Raw genomic sequence first — 23,053 nt, 5'->3', positions numbered from 1 at the left:
TCTTTCACATTCTGACAATGATCAAAACATTCAAAATATATAAATATGATATAAATGAACCAGTAAACCTCGCTGAAGGTCCTTTTTAGATTTGAGGTGCAAAAACGGAGATGCTGTCGGCCTGAAATGACTTTCCAATAATTTATTTTTTGTTAACCACGAAGTGTATTGATAGTTTTATGTTCCTGTTTTGCTCTTTATTTAGGATCCCCCCCCCCCCCCCCTTTCTCTATCTATATCTGACATATAGATCAACATTTGATGAGAACTTTGCGCTCTTGTGCAGAAAGTTCCATGTTGAGGTTTTAATTTCCCTTATATGAACCTTTATTATAGGCTACAATTAACAGATGCGTCCCGTGCAAACTGAGGTCTTAATGCAGACTTTGTATCTCCATCCTATATTTGCCTGGCAACAGGAAGCTATATATATGTACAGGCTGTGACGCACGTCCTGGATTCTGGTCAGCGCTTCCATCACTGATTCATGGAATCATCTGATTTCAGGATCCTCCCCATGAAGAACGAGAAACCCCTGCCGGGATCACGAATAAAAGGGTTAAATTATCATTGGTCAACATTTTTACTGTTCGCTCTCATGTGTTTTAGTAAAAGATCCCTGATCCAAACTGAACCAACATGTTCCAGAATGTCTTTCCTTTGCAACTTATCATCAAAACGGTGATATGATTTCAGATTCAGGAGTTGGATCCTTTTATTTAAAGCTGTGAAAAAGCTCGAATCTTATAATTAAACACTGAAGAGTCTTCATTTCATGGCCTTGGAAACGTCACGCAACAAATTAACATTAGAAAAATGGCCATAGTTTATAATCGGAATAGTCTGTTGTTTCTGTGTATTTTTAGCTTTCATGAGCATTTAATTCTTTTGCAGCCTGCTGAATATTTCAGGCAGGCCTCGTTACGTAACGTGTGTAACCTTGAGGAGGCTGCAGCATCACTGGTTGGGGGGGGAGTGGATGCACTGGATCTCCCTCACTACCTTTTACAGCATCCTAACTATAGATCTAAATAAAAAAATAAAAAAAAACAATCATGGAAGTGACTCAAATTTCTCATTTTTATTTGCCAATATCATCTTTGACAATCAAAAGGTCACGTTATAGTAAAAATTATAAAGTAGTTACACTTGACATTCAGTTTAAGATAGTTGCAGTTACATTATAAATCTATAGGCTACAATGTGAGGGTTCAGTGTTGATTATTGGGTTTGATTATAAAGGCTTCAGCTTGAGAAGAGAGGAGAACAGTGTTTTCATTTTCATACATCCACTTCATCTCGGGGTCTCAGTCTGATCATGTTGCAGCTTTTTGAGGTGCCGGAGTTAAGTTAGTTAAGACACCCCAGGACTGGTAATAAAGTGGACAGCCGAGTCATATAACTTGGTGACACATTCCTGACCTGCATCCATCAAACTGTTGCACAGGGAGGTGATTTCCCGCAGGTGCGTTTCCATGTGGGAGAGGAGGCCGGAGAGATAAGGCTCCACGGCGGAGATGGAAAGATGCGCGTCCAGGCTGCAGGGGGGCAGGAGGAAAATGAGTCCTGGAAGAAGAAGCAGCAGTAGGTAAAGAGTCACTCTCCGGAAACATGCGGTCCTCGGACCTGCGTGGGTTCTGTAGGACCCCCCCTCGTGTGGGACCGCGATCCTGTCCACGTCCCGGAGGCGCAGCGAGTCCCACTTCCTCACGTCGAAATTACGCACCAGGGATCCGGCGTCCATGTCCTTCCTGGAAGGGAGAGGAGTCTCCTGCAGGAACCTGAGCTTCTCCCTGAACTCCTGCATCTGCTGGAGGAAGCGCAGCGGGTCCGCTGCGCTTCCTCCAGCAGATGCAGGAGTTCCAGAGCCGCTCCGGAACGACCTGGCCATGGCCAGGGCGCATCTCTGCTCCTCCAACGCCGCGCTGAGCCGCGCAATCTCCGGATCATACGCCTGCATCACCACCAGCTTCAGCGTCTCGAAGTCGGAGAGAATCTCACTCTTTTTGCACTCGAGAGAACCGATGAGTTTGTCGAAATACTCCTCCACCTTTTGCGCGTCCTTGCCCACCGACTGCAGCGCCTTTTTCTTGCTGCCCTGCAGCGTCTCCAGGCAGGATTGCGTCTCCTTGCTCCTCCATCTCTCCACCCCGTGCAGCAGATGCTCAAAAGCCTCCTTCTCCCTCCCGTACGCCTCCTCCAGGGAGGAAAACGCGTGCCCGGTGTGCTCATCCGTCGTGGCGCAAAATCCGCAAATTAGTTTCAAATCGGTGGCGCAGAAAATGTTGAGCGGCTGCTCGCAGTGCTGCTTGCAAACGGACATTTTGGGCATGACTTTTATCTTGCTGAACTTCTCCACTATCCCGCGGAGGGAGTAGTTGATCTGCAGGCTGTTTGCGCCGTTGTGCGGCGTCTCTTTGCGGCATGTGGGGCATTTGAGAGGAGCCCGGAACGCCGGACCTCTGCTCCCCTCCAGAAGTCCCTCCAAACATTTCTTGCAGAAACTGTGAGAGCAGAGGAGGACCCGGGGATCCTCGAAGAGACTGCAGCACACCGGGCACGTAAGCTCCTCTTCCAGCTGCTCCATCATCATCACACCCTGTAAAAACAAATCATCATCCACGCGTCAAAAACAGATGTTAGAGCAAGACAAACCCAATAATTCAGCCAGCGCTCGATCAAAATACCTCCTCGAAGGGGGTGTGGGCGACAAATTACGGATCAAACCGAAGCATCGCAAAGGATACAGGGTGTGTGGTCACGTCCCAGCTGTTTCTGAAGTATCCCCATCCTGAAACCGAGCCTCAATGTGCCCGCGTAAAAATTTGGCACAAGGGTCGCCAAACGCTCCGAGCGCGCAATCTGGGAGAGACATCCCCCTGCTTTTCAGTGTTTCCAAACCCGTGACAGTCGCAAGACCCGCTTTTACGCACGTCGCAGGTAGATTATTAGGCAAGAAATACAGACAAACTTGGATGATGTAAGCCCTGGTTCGGGCTGGGTCGAGCCACCGAATTCAAGCCAATCGAAAGTGCGACAAGTTGTCGACAAAACGTGCAGGTTTTGGCGTTTTTTTTTTATTGCGCAGGTTCCCGTTGGCGAGGAAGGCAACGGAAAGGAGGGCAGTGACAGATTTAGCAAGCAGCATAGTAACATGCAACTAACTGGACCAGAGGAATCACTCACCCCAGCTGCGGAGGAGACGCGCCGCGCAACGCAATCATGGCGCTTGTTGCTGTGCAGACTTCGCTCTTTCCGGGTTCGGGCTTAACCCTTTCAGGCTCGGCGCACAGACCTGGGATTACGCGTGTTTTTCCGCATTTGCATGCAAAATCAATGGTTTTGTGTCATGCATGAAAGAAAAACCCTCCAACCTCGGTGATATAACAGTGTTTGCGGTGTTTGGGGGACGTTATTGGTGCGTTTTGCGCGTCGCTGGCACCGCGGTGTTTTGCAGACGGTCCCTGCCGGTCGGGTGGGGGGAGGGGCTGTTGCTATGCAAAACATTACAGCGTGAAAACTGTCATCTAGGTTTTAGTCCAGCCTGGCATGTCACGTTTCTAGCCCCGAACTACTTAAGATGCTCAGCATAAGTAGTAAAGCAAATACCTTAACGCGGCGCGGACGCGCAAGTGACGCTGCTCCGGATTACACCGAGTCACTATCAGAATCACAATCAGGTGTATTTGGCCAATTCAGGTCAAAACAAGACAGTTATTTCAGTTATTTTCGCTCACTGTACAGTAAATAGACAAATGACAGCTCTTATGAACATATATACAATTTTAAAACAGGTGAAAGGTGCAGCAGTATGAGGTAGACATGGTTATTAAAGGTGCATTATGGTTATTATTGTGGTTATCATCATTATCTTCTTTCCCAGAGCTGTGAACTTTCTGAACCAATAGTCTACCTCATATTGCGCAATATTCTTCATTCATTTATGTGCATTATTCTCTCATTGATTCATTTTCATAGTGTATATATATATATATATATATATATATATATATATATATATATATATATATATACAGTATATATATATATATATATATATATATATATATATATATATATATATATATATATATATATATATAAATGAATGAATGAGAGAATATTGCACATAATGGATGAAGAATAGAAAATATTGCATAGTATGAGGTAGCTTATGATATATATATATACATATATATATATATATATATATATGTATATATATATATCATAAGCTACCTCATACTATGCAATATTTTCTATTCTTCATCCATTATGTGCAATATTCTCTCATTCATTCATTTATATATATATATATATATATATATATATATATATATATATATATATATATATATATATATATATATATATATATTCTATTCTATTCTATTCTATTCTATTCTAATCTAATCTATTCTGTTCTGTTCTGTTCTGTTCTGTTCTGTTATTATTATTATTGCACAGTGATTGATTAGTCTGAGATTCTATAAGTGATGACAGTTTATCAGAGCAACAGCTCATTAAAGTAAAGTTCTCTCTCGAGCAGATTGGTGAGTCAAATCCAGACAAAACTATATTTTAGATCAGCAACTTATTGCTTTTTGAGTAGAAAAACACATGCACCACTTTGCTCTGCAGTCCTGCCTGGTCTGTGTGACTGATCCAACACCTAAATATGCGGTGTTTTTTTCCCATAATTCTCCTCGGGGATCACTCGGGGTTATGTAACATTGATACTCAATAGTTACTTAGTCACGTGGAGCAAATTTTGACCTTGATTTTCTTCCCTTGTTTCCATGCCATCAGGAGCAACTGCCTATCTTACCCGCTGTGATTGGACGCGGCGAGGCGGCATGGGGGCTGGTGTAGTTCCGGCCGCCGCCGCCAGGGGGCGGTCACGTGTGTTTTTAAAACTTTATTAGCAAATCTTGCTATACAAACAACAGCACATACAGGACTGTCTCAGAAAATTAGAATATTGTGATAAAGTCCTTTATTTTCTGTAATGCAAAAATGTCATACATTCTGGATTCATTACAAATCAACTGAAATATTGCAAGCCTTTTATTATTTTAATATTGCTGATCATGGCTTACAGTTTAAAAACACTTTAAAAATACTTTAAAAACCCCATATTGTACATTTCTGTCTATAGTGTTCATTTCTGTTTAAGAAAACTCAAATATCCTATCTAAAAAAAATGGAATATTCTGGGAATCTTAATCTTAAACTGTAAGCCATAATCAGCAATATTAAAATAATAAAAGGCTTGCAATATTTCAGTTGATTTGTAATGAATCCAGAATGTATGACATTTTAGTTTTTTTAATTGCATTACAGAAAATAAAGAACTTTATCACAATATTCAAATTTTCTGAGACAGTCCTGTACAATGATGGAGTAAATTATAAAAATATCTAGTATGAATACGAAGTCATAATATAGATAATGAAGGTAACAGTCATAATAATAATAATAATATTATTATTATTATTATATATTATATATATTATATAATATTATTATTATAATAATTATTATTATAATATTATTATTATTATTATTATTATTATTAACAACAATAATAATAATAAAGATGAGTAAGTAAATAAATAGAGAATAAAATATATACATAAATAAATAAAAAAGAAGAATAAAACAGGTATGAGGAATAGAATCAGATGCATAGAAAACAATAAGGAAAGTTCAAGACAGTTATAAATAAAAGGTTAGTCAGAGGATACAGGGAAAAAACTTTTCATAGTTGATTCAAAATATATTGCTTTTTTTGTTGTTGATCAAATAAAGAGATTTAATGAGATAATTTAGTTCTAGTAGAAAAGGGGCACATTTTTGTTTGTGAATAAAGAATTTAGCGTAAATAATGATAAAATTAAATAGGTGTTCAAGAGCACGATCTTTAGTGCCGCGTTCCATTTACCTCGGAAATCGGAACTGGGAACTGGGAATGGCAGCCAATCTGGAATGGTAACTCGGGGGTGGTGAAGCTTCTCCCACTTTCCCAGTGGGAAATCCCACTTCGAGGGGCGTTCCAGTTGAAAAATCCACTGGGAACTGGGAAATAACCACTTCCGAGGACAAATGGAACGCGGCATTAGGATACAGGGGGCGGTCACGTGTCCGGAAACGTCCCCCCCGCCGGTGACGTGCTGACGTCAGTGACGTCACATTGATGGTGGCGGAGTTGCGATGGCTGCTGCGATGTTTACGTGCTGCTTCGGCTGCTGCGGCGAGGGCGGATCGGGGCACATTCCCCTCAAAGAGATGCCCACGGTGCAGCTGGACACGCACCACATGGGTGAGTGGGTTTATGTGGGTTTAGACCCCATCTGGGTGACGTTTGGGCGCTTGTAAAGCCTGAATTATGGTTAAATCGTTAAATCGACGCAGAGCCTTACGCCGTAGGGTTACGGCGTAGGGTACGCGGCGACGCGCACCGTACGTGTGCATCGCCGCGTACTTTACGGCGTAGGCTCTGCGTCGGTGTAACGCGGAACCATAAATCAGCTCATGTGGTTTCATTATTATTATTTAAATGATCATTTATATATATTTTAACTTCCTTCAGGCTTATTTTTTTATTATTTATCTAGATTCAGCTGTAAGTAATGAACAATGCTAATAACGAGGTCTCAATCTAGAGTTGATAACTGTGTTTATTTTATTTACCTTTTCTTTTCTGTGTTAAAAGTACTTAAGACATTTGTGAAACACTAATTTCGCTTAAAATGTTTAAAGGTGCATGTAATCTGCCTTATTTTACCGTCTTATCTGAATTAAAAACGTTAGAAAAAGCAAGAGGATAAAAATGAAAACACTACAACTACATGTTTGGCCTTTAAACTTGTTTTTTAGAATAGAATAGATTAGAATTAGAATATAATATAATATAATAGAAAATATTAGAAAAGAATAGAATAGAATAATAATATATAGAGTAATAAGAATAAGAGCTTATTGGCCAAGTTTGAACATGCCAGACAGGGAATTTGGTTTTCGTTTTTTTTTGCTCACTGAACTCAGATTTAAATAGTAGCAAACAGTAAATAGACAAATGTTTCTTATTAACATATATACAATTTAAAAAAGTGAAAGGTGCAGCAGTATGAGGTAGGAATGGGCGATATTTTACCGTTCACGATAAACCATCAAAAAAATTCCTCACGGTAAGAATTTGTCATCTCGCGGTAAAAATGATAAATTCCCGTTTATGATGTTTTTGTGTAAAGCTGATTTATAGTTCTGCGTTAAATCAACACACAACGTACGGGAAGGAAGGAAGGAAGGAAACAAGGAAAGGAGGAAGGAAGGGAGAAAAGAAGGAGAGAAGGAGAGAGCAGGAGGAAAGAAGGAAGGAAGGGAAGAAGGAAGTAGAGAGCAGGAGGAAAGAAGGAAGGAAGGAAATGAGCCAGAAAGAAAGAAAGAAAGAAAGATAGATCTTTATCGTCATTTTTATCGTTATCGGGATAAATGCCAGAAATTATCGTGATACATTTTTTAGTCCATACCGCCCATCCCTAGTATGAGGTAGTCATGGTTATTGAAAGGTGCATTTTTACAGCATATGATTGTGGTTATTATTATTATTATTATTATTATTATTATTATTATTATTATTATTATTATTATTATTATTATTATTATTATCATTATTATTATTATTGCACAGTGGTTGATTACTCTGAGACTGTATGAGTGATGAGAGTCATCAGAGCATCAACAGCTTGGGGGAAGAAACTGTCTGGTTTCTCCTGAAGTCCACTGTCCACTCCACAGTCTTTTACATAAAGTGTACAATTATTATAAACAAAGATTAATAGGCAAGTTTATTTGTGAAGCACATTTTATGTACAAGACAATTCAAAGTACTTTGGTAGTGATTGAACGCTGAATAAGTGATTTGGTAGTGATTTCCGTTACTATTTAATGTCATTATGGCCCATTTAAGAAACTACAGTAATCAACATTGGACTCAAAGTGGATCAAAACATTAAATCAAAGTCGTCCTAAGACAAGCCTCCAACACCCCCCTCCACCTCAGAAAAGTCATGAATAGTAAATGTTACTGATCTAAATTGGACTGAATTTGGAGATGAAACCTACATTTTAAATATTAAAGATACAATTATCAACTTTAGACTACATTATTTACCATTATAGTAATCAGATTACACTGAAGAACCGGTGATACCAGATTCTGTCACCTTGGTGTGAAACGGCATCTCAGTTATCCGAGGCCGAGACAAGACCAAGGCCACAAAAATGTGTCTAGTTGACCGCCATATTTTATTTTCCAGTCGTTTCACAACCAGTAGATGCAGTTTTTTTATCTATTTATCTGTTTCTTTTAGAGACTGATAAACCTCTGCTCTGTCTTTCCTGGTGAAACTTCTCTAAGATGCTCTTTTTAACCCAGTCAAGTCACTGACCTGTTAACATGATCACAGTTAGTATTAGTGTTCTGTTGGCCGTGTCCTGACTCTGAGACACGTTGCTACTTCAAATTCATCATCCAAACCAGCTTTCTTCAGGCGAAAGGCAGGTGTACATCCAGGGCCACGTACAGAAAAAAAACAAATCCTGAGTTCTTAGCAGAAAAAACATTTTATTTTATTTGAAGTAGGGCTGTTCGATTTTGCCCAAAAATAAAATCTCGATTTTTTTCTCTCAAAATCCGATTTTCGATTACGATTATTTTGTGAATTGACAAAAGGCAAAGAAATTATTTCAAATATGCTGTTTTTTATTGAACATTTGCCCCATTGGGCTTTAAGTGCAAACTTTGCTCTTATTAAACCAAAAATGAATGAATAAAGTGCAAAACTCTGTAAAATAAGTAAATAAAATATAAAGTTTTATCTCTGGAAAAAAAAAATCAGCAAATCAGCACTTGCAAACATACAGTAAGTTATATTTCCAATTAAATAAAACAAGACATTTTGTAATTAAACTAAACTGGGTCTTTGCATGCTAAATAATAATGCAACCCATGAAGGAGGTAGAGGTGTGTAATGTCAGTCATTACATTTGCTATTCACATTTGCAAGTTTTTTGCAAGGAACACGAGCCGGTCTACCGGTGGCATGTTCCAACGCCCCCTCCTACACTAAAGAGCCTCTCCGATGGGGCACTTGTCGCAGGTATTGAGAGGTATTTCCATCAATCATTAATATGTGTGCAGAAAAGGTAAAAAAAAAAATAAAAAATAAAAAATAAAAAAAAAAAAAGTGAAAAATCGATTTTACGATTTTCACGTTTTAACATCGTTCTAATTACATAATCGCGATTACGATTTAAAATCGATTAATCGAACAGCCCTAATTTGAAGTAATGTGGCTTTATTGAAAAGTCTGAGAGAAAATCTGCAGCAGCATTGAGATGTCCACTTATGAACGCCGCCCGCTGAACCGCAGTTTGTGTGAAATCATTTTAACGTCTGAAATCAGCAGATTACTGAGTCAGACTCAGAACGATCCCCCTTAAACAGACACATTTGAGAACTGTTTGATTAGTACCGTTAACTTCTGAAAAACGTCACTTGGCTGTGAGGTCGAGCCACATTTCTGAATTGAGCTGGACTTTGAAGTTGCATTTGCTTCAGTTGGTTTGTGTTAATTTAGCGTTTTTCATCAGGAAAGGAACTGAATCTTTCCATCTGATTTTCACTAGTCTGTTGAACTCCCCATGAGTGAATCATCCGCTGTTTTTTGCAGCAACAAATATCCTTATTATCAGAATCAGAATACTTTATTAACCCTGGGGAAATGTTTTATTTTTTGTGCAGCAGCTCCGACTTGTAAAAAATAGAAATCACAAAAAATAAGCAAAAGTGAAAAAATGAAGGAAAAAAAAAAGTAAAGTGCATTTTTGCAGTATTGCACAATAAATTATTACTTAAATAAATAAGTAAAAGTGATGGGAGTGATGATGATGGCTTTTGGAGTTTGGTGAATCAGAGAGTCGTTCCGAGGGAGGAATGTCTTCCTGTGGGGCTCTGTGGTGCATCCTGGGGGAATTAATCTGTTGCTGAACGAGCTCCCATGTTTAGCCGACACGTCATGAAGTGGGAGACGACGTCACCGGAGTTACCGCTACCCTCAGCCTGCTGTCCCGGCACACAAACTGGCAAAGACTCGTAGAAACATCCTCAGCATCCTCCGGCAGATGTTGAAGGGTTTCAGCCTCTGGCCCTAGTAGAGAGCTTCAGTGTTTAGTCCAGTTCATTGTCTATTGGTACTCCGAGGTGTAGGGATGGGCGGTATGGACAAAAAAATGTATCACGATAATTTCTGGCATTTATCCCGATAACGATAAAAATGACGATAAAAAAAATACCAATTCAACTCCACCTTTGTAACTATAAATCTATCACCACATTCAGTCTTTGGAGCCCCCAAAACACTGCTCTAAAAGATACTAAATGCTACTAAACTACACCAATTCAATTGAATTAATAAAAACCAATTAAATTAGTACACCTGTACTGCAAAACTTTAATGACTCAAATGAAACACTTATCAACAACTTCAACACTTATTCAAACTGTATGGCTTAAACAGTTGGATAACAGTGCAAACAGCAAAAGTACCATTGTCCTTCAAGTTTTCCTAGCTTATAAAATCACAAAGTAGAAAAAAATACAACCTGATAAATAAAGAAACAGGACAAATAAATAAAAGTTAACTGAAAATAAAATCCTATCAGTGATGACCTCTTCTAATATAAATTAAATGTGCAAATTAACCTGCGGTTGGAACATGCCACAAATTAGATACTATTGCAATTTTTTTTCCTAATAGTCAAACATTATATCAAAATGTAACAACCATATCCTTCTGTTTTTGCAGACTCTGCACATAACAGATGATGTTTGCTCCTCGTCACTCTTTTTAAATCCAAACCAGTTCCAGATAACGGAGCTGGAGCCTCGTTTAACAAAGAGCTCCTCGCTCTCAAATCCGCCTTCAAACATGTTTGTTACACAAAAATGTAATCAACGGGAATTTATCGTTTTTACCACGAGATACAAATTCTTACCGTGGGGAATTTTTTTGACGGTTTATCGTGAACGGTAAAATATCGCCCATTCCTAATTGGTACTCCGAGGTGTTTATACTCATCCACAGTGTCACGTTATTTGATGAATTTGATGAAAATGTACTTTGAGTAACACCAAGTGGTTTATAATGAAACATTAAACATTAAAAAAGTTTACGTAGATTCAGTAACTGTGATGGAGAATCCCTAAAAACCCTCCAGGGGCTCACGAAGTGGCATTCTCCATACATTTAATGATAACAAGTATCCTAATACATGTCATACAGGTGAAGGAAAAGAAGTAAAATTAATAAAAAGATGATGAGACATACAGGACTGTCTCAGAAAATTAGAATATTGTGATAAAGTTCTTTGTTTTCTGTAATGCAATTAAAAAAAAAAAAAAAAATGTCATACATTCTGGATTCATTACAAATCAACTGAAATATTGCAAGCCTTTTATTATTTTAATATTGTTGATTATGGTTTACAGTTTAAGATTAAGATTCACAGAATATTCTAATTTTTTTAGATATGATATTTGAGTTTTCTTAAGCTGTATGAAATTAATAAAAGGTTTGCATTTCAGTTGCATATTTCAGTTGATTTGTAATGAATCCAGAATGTATGACATTTTTGTTTTTGTAATTGCATTACAGAAAATCACAATATTCTAATTTTCTGAGACAGTCCTGTACATATAACAACAATCGGGTAAAAAACACACCAAGAATATAACTGTAAAGAAAATAATGAATGGACCCGGGTTCATTTAGCAGAGCATATGGAAAGTATTTAGTGTCCAAGAGAAGTGATTTCAGAGTGTTCTTAAATTTATGAGGAGACAAGTCACCTAGATATAATGACAGAATTGTAAATCTCTGACCCTCTGAAGCCAATATTAAATAGAGTTTAGACTGTACTGGTTGGTGGTCTGAGGTCATTTGAACTGCGAGGTAATTATGGACCTGAGAATTATGCCTAAATAGGTTATGACAAAATAGGGGAAGAGTTCTCCCCAATGAGCCGTGAACAAATAGACCAAATTGAAGATGATTGACTTGAAAAACAGTGAGGATTCCTAGACACAACGTATTATTCTTAGAGCTCGTTTCTGCAGACGGTATATAGGCTCAAGTTTAGATCACATCCGTAGCATTCAAGCACTGGAAAGTCAGACGTACCAAACATTTAATGGATGTTACAGAATCTTCTACCAGAAGTGGATGAGCTTGTGATGATTTCTGTCTTCCAGGTACAGACGTGGTGATCGTGAAAAGCGGCCGGAGGATATGCGGCACCGGAGGCTGCCTGGCCAACGCTCCGCTGCACCAGAACAAAAGTTACTTTGAGTTTAAGATCCAGTCCACTGGTAAGACCCGGGTTCCCGTACCGTCCTGCTCTCTGTCCTGGTGCATTCTGGGAGTCGGAGTCCACTGTGACACACTGCAGTTTTTAATTGGAGCGCCGTCTCATGACGGCACGCTCACATGATTCATCCTCAAATTCTGCTCTCATGCAAGAAGGAAATGTGGCAGCAGACGGTACTTTAGTTTTCTTGCATGTTTGCAGATCCACACACTTTTATAATAGTTTTCTTTTTTTTTTCACATCAAATTTCGTACTAATTCCCCGCCGTAGCTGGTTGTTGTTGGTTGAATCTCCAAAAGCAGAGTTACATATATCCATCTCTGATTTGTTGTTCCGAGTTTGTTCCCGTTGATGCCATTAACCTCGCGAGAAACTGCCACCCAGGCAACAGCAGGAGGCAGTTCTCGCTTATATTATTATTATTATTATTATTATTATTATTATTATTATTATTATTATTATTATTATTATTATTATTATTATTATTATTATTATTATTATTATTATTATTATTATTATTATATTCAGAGCTGGGTAGAGTAGCCAAAAATTGTACTCAAGTAAAAGTATTGTCACTTCAGAATAATATGACTCAAGTAAAAGTAAAAAGTAGTCATCCAAATAATTACTTGAGTAAAAGTAAAAAAGTACTTGGTGAAAAAACTACTCAAGTACTGAGTAACTGTTGAGTAACATCTGATAAATTTTTTTAACACAACCATTCAAACAGACAAAAGTACAAAATAATCATCTTCAGGCAAATTAAATCAATAAAATAATAAAATTAATAAAAAATAAAACAATAGCTTAAATTAAAATAAGCTTAAAGTAAATTCAAGTACTTTAATAAATAATAAAATAAATAAAATAATAACGGAATAAAAAAATAAATTAAGCAGAATAGCACAAAATTTCAAGCCTTTGTACTTTTCTTTTTTAACCAGTCAGAACTAGAACAACATGAACTCATAGAAACTCTGTGTGTGTTTGAGTCTGTGTAAATGTGACAAAACATGCAAAAACAAAAATTTTTCCCAAAGAATCACTCAGTGATGTCATGAGATTGACCCGTACGCGGATAAAAGGGATAAAAGAAAAGTAACAGCTCAACGTAGCCTAATGTAGCGGAGTAAGAGGAACAGTTTCTTCTTCACAAATCTACTCAAGTAAAAGTAAAAAGTATAGTGATTCAAAACTACTCCTAAAAGTACAACATTTCCCAAAAATGTACTCAAGTAAATGTAACGGAGTAAATGTAACTCGTTACTACCCACCTCTGATTACAGTATATTATAAAACGGGAAATTTATGGGAAAATACTAATACGGGAGGACGGCGGGAAAGAGGGCTGAAATACGGTAGTTTCCCGGCCAAAACGGGGGAGACTTGACAGGTATGATCCAGGGTGACGGTTCAGGTCCAGGATAATGACATACGGTATTCCCGTGTTTTTTGTTTCCAGGCGTGTGGGGAGTCGGAGTGGCCACCCAGAAGGTGAATCTCAACCAAGTGCCTTTCGGCAGAGACACAAACAGCCTGGTCCTGAGGCACGACGGGTCGGTTTACCACAACAACGAGGAGAAGAACCGGCTACCGGCCAACAGCCTTCCCCAGGAGGGAGACATCGTAGTGAGTCCCACGTTTACTGACCGGATCTCTGAGGAAACCTTCTCACCTCTGAGGCCCAGAACCAAGAACTCTGTCTCTAAATTAATAAACTTAGAGCTGTGGATCTTTAAGTTTCTCCTAATTCAATTCCAAGTATAGTGTACATATAATTAGAGCTCTTATGCTCAATGTTACTCAATGTAAAAGCAGGAGAAGGTGTCGAGCTGACCATCACAGAGAAAAGAGAAAACACATTAAGGAAGGTGACAAATTAACTGTTTTACTGCTCATAAGTAATAATAATAATGATGATAATAATAGTAATAACGATAATAATAATAATAATACTCTTCCTGTGTAGTTTTTAGAGTCTTTATTACAGTGGGCTCTATTTTCATCGGGCGTATTTCGGTCATTATATCCGTTAATAGAGCAGAGCTTTAAACGCTCTTTGGTTGAATTTGCGCTCAAAACACAAAAATGTCGACCACAGTTTCTAACTTGGAGCTTGTAGGGACGTGGAGCCTCGTGGAAAACCCACGTGCGCTTTTGTTTACTGACTTTAACACTGGTTCCAGTAATAGAACTAACTTCAGCATCGTTGATGTTTTCACACGGATTCAAGCTGCTACCGCAAACTCTCAAACTCATGAAAAAGACACTTTAAATGACTGAATGAGGTCATAAACATTCAAGGTCACCGATGCAGAACTTTTGAGGTTGTTTGATTATTATTATTAGTGTTGTGTTTTGCACAATAGGCTTCACTCTCACTCTGAAAGTTTGGCCTGTAATTCACCTTCCCATTTAGATTTTATATACAGGACTGTCTCAGAAAATTAGAATATTGTGATAAAGTTCCTTATTTTCTGTAATGCAATTAAAAAAACAAAAATATCATACATTCTGGATTCATTACAAATCAACTGAAATATTGCAAGCCTTTTATTATTTTAATATTGCTGATTATGGCTTACAGTTTAAGATTAAAATTCCCAGAATATTCTAATTTTTTGAGATAGGATATTTGAGTTTTCTTAAGCTGTAAGCCATGATCAGCAATATTAAAATAAAAAAAAGGCTTGCAATATTTCAGTTGATTTGTAATGAATCCAGAATGTATGACATTTTTGTTTTTGTAATTGCATTACAGAAAATCACAATATTCTAATTTTCTGAGACAGTCCTGTATTTAACAGATTTTCTCTCATCTACGTTCTAAAATTAAGTTGACTGTCAAGTTCATGTCCTGAAAATCTGTTATCCCTCTATTAAGTACGGAAGAGTATCAGGGCCATGCAGGAGAAAAAATATTTGAGAGGGGAAGATTTTTTTTTGTTGTGCACTTCGAGAAAAAAGTTGAAATGTCGAGAAAAAAGTTGAAATTTCGTGAATAAAGTCGAAATTTCACCTTTTTCCCCTCAACATTTCAACTTTATTCATGAAATTGACTTTTTTACCCAACATTTCGACTTTTTTCTCGAAATTGTACTTCAACATTATTTTCGACATTTCGACTTTTTTCTCGACATTTTGACTTTTTCAAACATTTTTACGTCTTATTTGGACTAAGGCAGGTCTTTATTCTGGGACAGTAGCAGAAAGAGCGATTGGAGCGGGAGAGGATTCCAGGAATCCTGCCGGACGCTCAACTTATCTGCTGCTCGTTTCCTTTCAGCAGATTACTGGAATCATGTGAATCCAGAGCTGAATCTAAAGTCTAATCAACACTTTAAACTTTTATTTCAATCTGTAAGAATCTCCAAGAGCAGAGAGGAAAGCTGCTCCGGTGATCAGAGCGGGTTAACGGGTTTCCTGCGGGGAGTTTACCGGCGTGTCTGTCGTCCTCAGGGCATCACCTACGACCACGTGGAGCTGAACTTGTACCTGAACGGGAAGAACATGCACTGTCCCGCCTCCGGGATCCGCGGCACCGTGTTCCCCGTCGTTTATGGTGAGTTGCTTTCTTTCCTTTTCTTTTTTTTCTTTTTAATTCTCTTTTTATTATGGTTTTTATGGTTCACATTTACCTCATCCTGACAATTCACTATAGAGCAGGGGTGTCAAACTCATTTTGTTTGGCTGGCCGGATTTGACCAATTTTTTCTCGCGGGCCGCACGCTCAAAAAATACTCAAATTTTTTTTTTTACTATTGTAATCTAATCCAATATCAGTTTAGTTAATTTTAAAGGAAATATGCACTTTGTTTACACTCTAATTATGTAAAATATATTTCTTCAGGATCTTTTCTTGAAATTTCTCGTTTTTTTTTCAAATTATGTAAGATACTTTTAATATCATTTTACAAAGATAAACAGAAACAAGTGTTTTTTTTTTATATTTCGCTTTTTTATAGGAAATTTAATTAAAAACAAAATCTTTCTTATTACATCAGAGAGTGTTTCTTTGTGATTTAGAGATTTTTCCAGTACAATTAAGTGTATTTATTTTTAAAAATTGGCGCGGATATTTACGCCAGTGTGCCGAAAAAGTCAGCACTTCTCTTTTAACTGTTTTACTTTGTCACTATCCTCGTATTCAAAACTGATATTCTCAGAATAAATATCTTCTATCATCTTTTTTAGCAGTAATATTTTTCCTGCGAAGATATATACAGTAATAGTAGTCAGTTAATAAAAATAAACGACCGTCTACAAAGAAATAAAATCGGCAAATGCATTCTAGAAAACTAAAAAAATGTAAAAAACTGTTCTCTTTGTGGAATGACGATGGATTTGTAGAAGAATTATATTATCGGATATGCTGCGATTCATGGCAATTATTTATGCCTTCCTTTTTAGTAAATTAACTTTTCGTTTTTTTTGCGTTTGTTTTGTTGCGTTTGTTATAAATCTCTATAAATTATACAAATAATACAAAGATGAAAAGGTCCTTCCAGCATATTATAAGAAATAAAAGCTAAATAAGAACTAAGCTCTCTAGAACGGGGATGCTGGGCTGCACCTTTATGCTTCTACCAAACCTTTACAAGACGTGTTAAAAGACAAAGCAAAACAAAAGGGGAGAGACAGACGTAAAACCGAGCTTTTGTTCCGGTGTGACTTACATAATCCATCCATCCCATCTTTACAAAAACACTCCTTGTTGCAATCTTATGACAAAGGTAATTCTTTCCATCTTAAAAATATCCTAAATGATGTCTATCCACTCATCCACTGCAGGGTTTTCTGGTTTTAACCACTTCCTCGTAATGGCCTTTCTTTCAAGTGTGTTTTATCATAGTGCACTTTTTTGTTTTCTCAGAACATAATACATGAAGAACCTGATATAAAATGTGGAATGCACAATACAAAGGAAGAAAAATTGCTAAGAATAACAATAGATAAATAAATGAATAAAAAAATTGATAAAATAAAGGTAAAAATACATAAACAGCCAGTCTTACTCTTCCATCTGTTCACTACTTTGTTAATGTGAAGGGGAAATGTCCATTTCTGATTGGAGGTGTGAGATAATGAATGATAGGGGACCACATTTTTTCAAAGTAAGTGAGTTTATCCAGAAGAATATATCTTATTCTTTCTAAGTGGGGTGTGTTAGTAAGGTCACTGAGCCACATCTTTGTGGTGGGAACATCTTTTTTCTTCCAATGCATGAGAAGTAACTTTTTTGCAATAATAAGACTATAGGAGAGGAAACATTGTTGGAAGTTGCTTAACTTTATAACAACATCTGATGTTCCTAAAATAATAATGAATGGAGTAATGGCCTTTCTACAGGCCGCACTTAGAATCTGAAACAAATATTTGTCCCCAGAAGTGGCGTTATCTGATGGTAGAACTCCCAAGTATAAAGAAACAAACTTTCCCGTGTGGACAGACTGTCGTGTTCTGCTCTGTTGTGGCTGTTCCCTCGATCTTCCACTAGAGGGCTGTATCAATTTTACTTAGTTTCTCCTGAACACTTCTCATGTCAGATTGTGGCGTTCTGAGGAACGTTAATATCACCCCGAATAAGGTCTATACTGTGGCAGAATTTCTTAAAAAAAGATTTAAATTTGAGGTAGATCAATGTTCCTTCTGCAAAACGGATGAAGAAACACTGGATCATTTGTTTTATCAATGTCCTTTGTCTCATTGTTTCTGGACAGACATATACAATTGGATATCTCTTAAAATTAATAATGTTCCACCTTTTGAATTAGTGCCATATTATTTTCTTCATGGATGATTTGGAACTTTCTGTTTCTGATATTATTAATATAATTTTGTTACTGGGTAAGTACCATATTCATTGTGCCAAATGGAGAAATTGTAATTTTGATTTTGATTTTTTTCACGTGTCTCAAAATGCTAGAAAACAAAATGCAAGTAAAATAAGTCTAGACATTGCTCGTTATTTGTTATTCTAATTTAATAATTCCTCCTTTTCTATGCTCCATTATGTGAATTTAAATGCTTAATTTATTTTGTTATTCATATGCACCTTTTAATTCTGAGAGCGCCTTGTTTTTTAGTTTTTTGTATTCCTTACAAGAATCCCCATTTTTTTTTTTTTTTTAATTTCATCCATCGATGCTTTTAAGAGCAAACTTCAAGAATCCCTTTTTTTTTTCCCTAGTATTTCTTTTGTACGACGGAGTATCGGGGCCAAACTAAGACAAAAAAAAAATGGGAAATTACGAGAATAAATTCATAATATAATGAGAATAAAGTCGTAAAATTACAAAAAAAAAGTCATAATGCTGCGAGAATAAAGTCGTAATAAAATAAAGTCGTAATATTACGAAAATAAAGTCGTAACATTGCGAGAATAAAGTCGTAATTTATGAGAATAAAGTCGTAAAATTACGAGAATAAAGTCGTAATATTATGAGAATAAAGTCGTAACATTATTCTATTTTTCTTTTCATATTGCATTTAAATTGATATTTATCCATTATCCTTTTTGAGAGTTTGTATATTTTCAATAAAGTTTTGTTAAGTTAATATACCCCCAAGCAGGACGCCACGTATCCAACACCGGATCGTTGTGAAGTGTCCGGCAGTGGCAGGAGGAGGCCGTCATTTCAAACATGATAACTTTAGAGAGAAACGCTGCAGGATGAAGGTCCTGAACCGTTTCTCCGCCGGTTCCTGCTCAGTTCAGCTCAGATCCGCTTCATCGATCCCTGAAGGGAGATTAATACCGGCACTAAAACTTTATAACAGATAAAATGCTCAGCTGAGTGTTTGATTGGGCAGCAAAGTGCTGCTATTAAGTTACCATACGGTCAACCAACCGTCTTTTTCAGCTTTCAGCCCCTTTTAAAGTTGCAGTTTTACCATTTTAGCATTAATATGAATAGTTGTACTGTTAATATGCTGTAGATTATCAATAGTCTGCACTTATACGGTGTATTTCTGACCTTGTCTGGCTTGTTCGGGTTCTAGGAAGAACCTTACGGTTTGGTTCTCAGTCATACTGGTGCACTACTGCTTATTATATCCACGTATATATGTACCTGTAGGCGGCACAGACAGCACCTTTTTATTGTTTATTGTTGGCTTTATCTCGGACAACAACAAATCACCATCAAATTAAAAGCATCAAAATGTCAAAAAAAAAAGCAAAACAATTTAACAGTCTCATCCAGAAATAAAGAACAACAGCAAAATAATGTGTTGGGGAGGGAACAGGAGGAAGCAGAACGCTTATGTAGTCCTGTCTCTTCCTCACAATATCATATCATATATGGCATAGAAAATATAAAAATTAAAAGTTTGAATAAGAAAAGACGAAATAATAACAAAAAATTAATAAATACAACACAAACAATTATGGTAATAAACAAAGATCAAGGCATAATTAAACTAGCCTCCTACAATATCCTAAACTCAAAGATTTAATTTCCAGTCACCTTGATGATCTTTGAACAGCCATGAATGCAAGTAGTTACAGTTGTATCATTTGTTTGTATTCCCTCTACCATCACATGAATGAACATATTAAGGACACTTTGGGGCTGGTTTACCCTCACTCAACATGAAAACGTCATTGCAGTTGATCACAATGTAGTTTTTTTCTTAGTTAATCACAAAAAAGACAACTTATTTTCTCCCCAAAGTGTCACTGTTCATTTTATGCGGCTCGTTGAAATATTTCACTCAAAATAGAAGTTCAGTCTTTAATATTGGATTTGCTGGAAGCCTCACATTAAATACATCTGCACTAAAATATCTCAAAGCATTTCTGTAGTGACTAAAGCAAGGCACTTTTTGGTTATTAGGGCCCGAGCACTGACAGTGCGAAGGCCCTATTGTATCTGTAGGAATTGTTTTTTTTTGTTTTTATCCTCATTCTCGTTTTTCTTCCGACGAAAGGAGGGCCTTTTTTCCCCCTAAACGTGCCCCGAAAGTCACCAAATTTTGCACGCAAGCCAGGCCTGGCGAAAAATGTGATATTTCATGGTTTGTATTAATGGGCGTGGCCTAATGGCTCAACAGCGCCCCCTAGAAAACTTCGTGCCTCAAGCCCGACGATACGGTTTGACGTACATGCACGAAAATCGGTACACACCTGTATCAGTACACAACTTAAAGAAAAGTCTCGCAATTTATGCCATTTCTTCGGCCGTTTCTTCGCCGATACCGTAACGTGCACCCAGGTGTTTTATACATCAAAATGTGTGTCTCTATCCTGCGACGATGTGCATTACTTTTCTCAGTCAAAAGCGTTACCGTGGCGACGATAGACGCCAAAAAGCGCACCCCCCCTTCATCTGATTGGTCCATATTTGATAGTTCCTACTTTCTGCCATAACTTTTGAATGGTTTGACATAGAGAGTCGTGGGTGGTGTCATCGGACTCAGTGTTGAGTCCTTGAACATAATTGGTGCAAATTAGCCCCGCCCCTTCTTCTGATTTGCCGATATTTGATAGTCCCTACTTTCTGCCATAACTTTTGAATGGTTTCACATAAAGAGTCATGGGTGGTGTCATCGGACTTCGTTTTGAGTCCTTGACCTTAATTGGTGCAAATTGCACGCGCGAGGGCCCGTTCATTGCTGCTTGCAGCTTTAATTATTGATTATTATTGTTTTGTTTTGTATTCACTACAGTTTCATGTTTGAAATAAAAAATTCAATTTCAACTTCAAGTTTCCAGGACTTTAAGGAGAATAAAAGTGCATCTCTGGGTACGGCTGGGGATCGATTCAAATGTCAAGAATCGATTCGATTCCGATTCTTAAGATTCAGAATCGATTATCAAGATTTGATTCGATCCGATTCGATTCGATTCCGATATTGATTTGGGTTAGTGTTATTAAAACTGTTTTTTGAGCTGTTGCATGAATTATATGACTGTAGTTATGCAAAATATTACTACTAGTATTATATTGAGATTAAACAGCAAGTATTGCAGCTAATGATGCTGTAAGGACCAATCAGCTCCCAGAATGCTGATAGAACTGCTTTCAGAAACATCATGTGGGTCAGAATTACTAAACAGATCCAGGGAGGAAACAGAGACGGATGAAATCGCTTTTATTTTTTCCCACATTCCGTTTTTATTTGTTCCATTTTCGGGCTATTTTGGTTTTTAATTTTTGAGCATTTGGTTTTTAGCATTTTTTGCAAATGTAACCCCAAGACAATATATAAAGTAATGAAATATAGACAATTTATGCAATTATAACCTAACACTTTAATGTTTTCATACCTTTAAACATATTTAAAGGCAAAAACATGGCACCAGTTAGTCTCGTGTCCAACAAAATATTCCTTTTTTGGGGATAAACAAAAAAATAACCAAAAGTTGTAATATAATGATGAAAGAAAAAAAACATAAATAAATAAAAGAAAAAAAAATCGATCTTTAGACATATGAATCGAATTTTAGGAATTAATATGAGAATCGATTTAGAATTGGGAAATCTATTTTTTTTTTATTTGACGTCTAACCTCTGACCTGGTCTGTCCTCTCGTTGCAGTGGACGACAGCGCCATCCTGGACTGCCAGTTTAGTGACTTCTACCACACGGCTCCACAGGGGTTTGAGAAGATCCTGTTTGAGCAGCAGATCTTCTAGACCAGCACTTAGGCCTCTCTCGGTGTCGCCGTCCTCCTCCTCCGAGTCCCACCACCACCTCTGCGGCGCCGCCGTTTCACCTTGACCGGATATTCTATGTGGCTTGAGTGCGTCTCGTTTTCCTCCCCCCCCGACTTCGCCCTGCGTCTTTTCCGCTGCTCCGGATCACTGTCGGACCATCCTGGAGGAGGCCGGAGCGCCTGATCGTTGTAGACGGTTGTTCACGCCTGCGGGGAGAGAAACGTGTGAGATAATTTGCCTTGTGTCCCTGTGATCACACTTTCAGCTGCTGCCTGGGTCCACAGGTGTGTCCACATACTGTTTTCAGGAACAGCAGCTCTGTTTTGTTGATTTATTCTTATCATTTTCATCCTTAATGCAACAACTTCTGTATTTATTTGTATTTATTTAATTTCCAGATTCATGTCTTTTTCTTTAAGACTTTTAGCACTTGACCTTTTTCCTTTATACTGACAGTTTAATTTACTCGCGCCGGGCAGCAGGAAAACATTCCAGGGGACGTCCGGCGTCCGAGGAGGTCGGAGGGGTCCGACGGCGCCGGGAAACGTTTAACGGAGGCCAAACACTTTTCTTAAACGGTTGACACTAAGATTACTTCTCGAATCACCTCTCTGATTTTTCTTTTTTCTTTTCTTTTCTTCTGGGAGAAGATTACCGGGGCCGGCGCTGGTTGTCTCTGATCTAAGATATAGATATATATATATATATACAAAAGTAAATCTGTTGTGCTGTATTGAAATTTGCATATCAATCGCTGAAGTCGACGGTCAAATATTTCAACTTGTCGCTTGTTCTTTGTTTGCACTTAAAATGTTTATTGTACAAATCCTGTTATTGTTGATTCATTAAACTTTTGTGTTTGGAGGCATCAGTAACCCCTGATTTTTATTGTTTATATATAGACAATGGCCACAGTTACATGATGTTTTTTAATTAATTATTCAGAATTACATAATTCAG

The 23,053-nt window shown here is 37.5% G+C and overlaps 2 protein-coding genes across 3 annotated transcripts; one reads left to right on the top strand and one right to left on the bottom strand.

The window, feature by feature from the left end:
• Positions 1–1,066: 1,066 nt before the first annotated feature.
• On the bottom strand, positions 1,067–3,354 carry trim13 (tripartite motif containing 13). 2 transcript variants are annotated; one of them, XM_061724609.1, is made up of 2 exons: positions 3,187–3,354; positions 1,067–2,599 (listed from the first exon to the last, which is right to left on the bottom strand). In XM_061724609.1, exon 2 carries the CDS (start codon positions 2,591–2,593, stop codon positions 1,355–1,357), a length of 1,239 nt encoding a protein of 412 aa, XP_061580593.1. In that variant the 5' UTR covers positions 2,594–2,599; positions 3,187–3,354; the 3' UTR covers positions 1,067–1,354. The 2 variants fall into 2 exon arrangements, with proteins under 2 accessions (XP_061580593.1, XP_061580594.1); XM_061724610.1 differs by lacking the exon at positions 3,187–3,354 and adding an exon at positions 2,688–3,179.
• Positions 3,355–6,193: 2,839 nt separating this feature from the next.
• Positions 6,194–22,968, top strand: spryd7b (SPRY domain containing 7b). Its single transcript, XM_061724608.1, has 5 exons — positions 6,194–6,322; positions 12,317–12,433; positions 13,895–14,061; positions 15,892–15,994; positions 21,975–22,968. Exons 1-5 carry the CDS (start codon positions 6,214–6,216, stop codon positions 22,070–22,072), a joined length of 594 nt encoding a protein of 197 aa, XP_061580592.1. The 5' UTR covers positions 6,194–6,213; the 3' UTR covers positions 22,073–22,968.
• Positions 22,969–23,053: the final 85 nt, after the last annotated feature.

Source organism: Cololabis saira, chromosome 6, assembly GCF_033807715.1.
Source record: "Cololabis saira isolate AMF1-May2022 chromosome 6, fColSai1.1, whole genome shotgun sequence".
In the NCBI taxonomy this organism is placed as follows: domain Eukaryota; kingdom Metazoa; phylum Chordata; class Actinopteri; order Beloniformes; family Belonidae; genus Cololabis; species Cololabis saira.
This window is presented reverse-complemented; position numbering and strand designations above follow the sequence as displayed.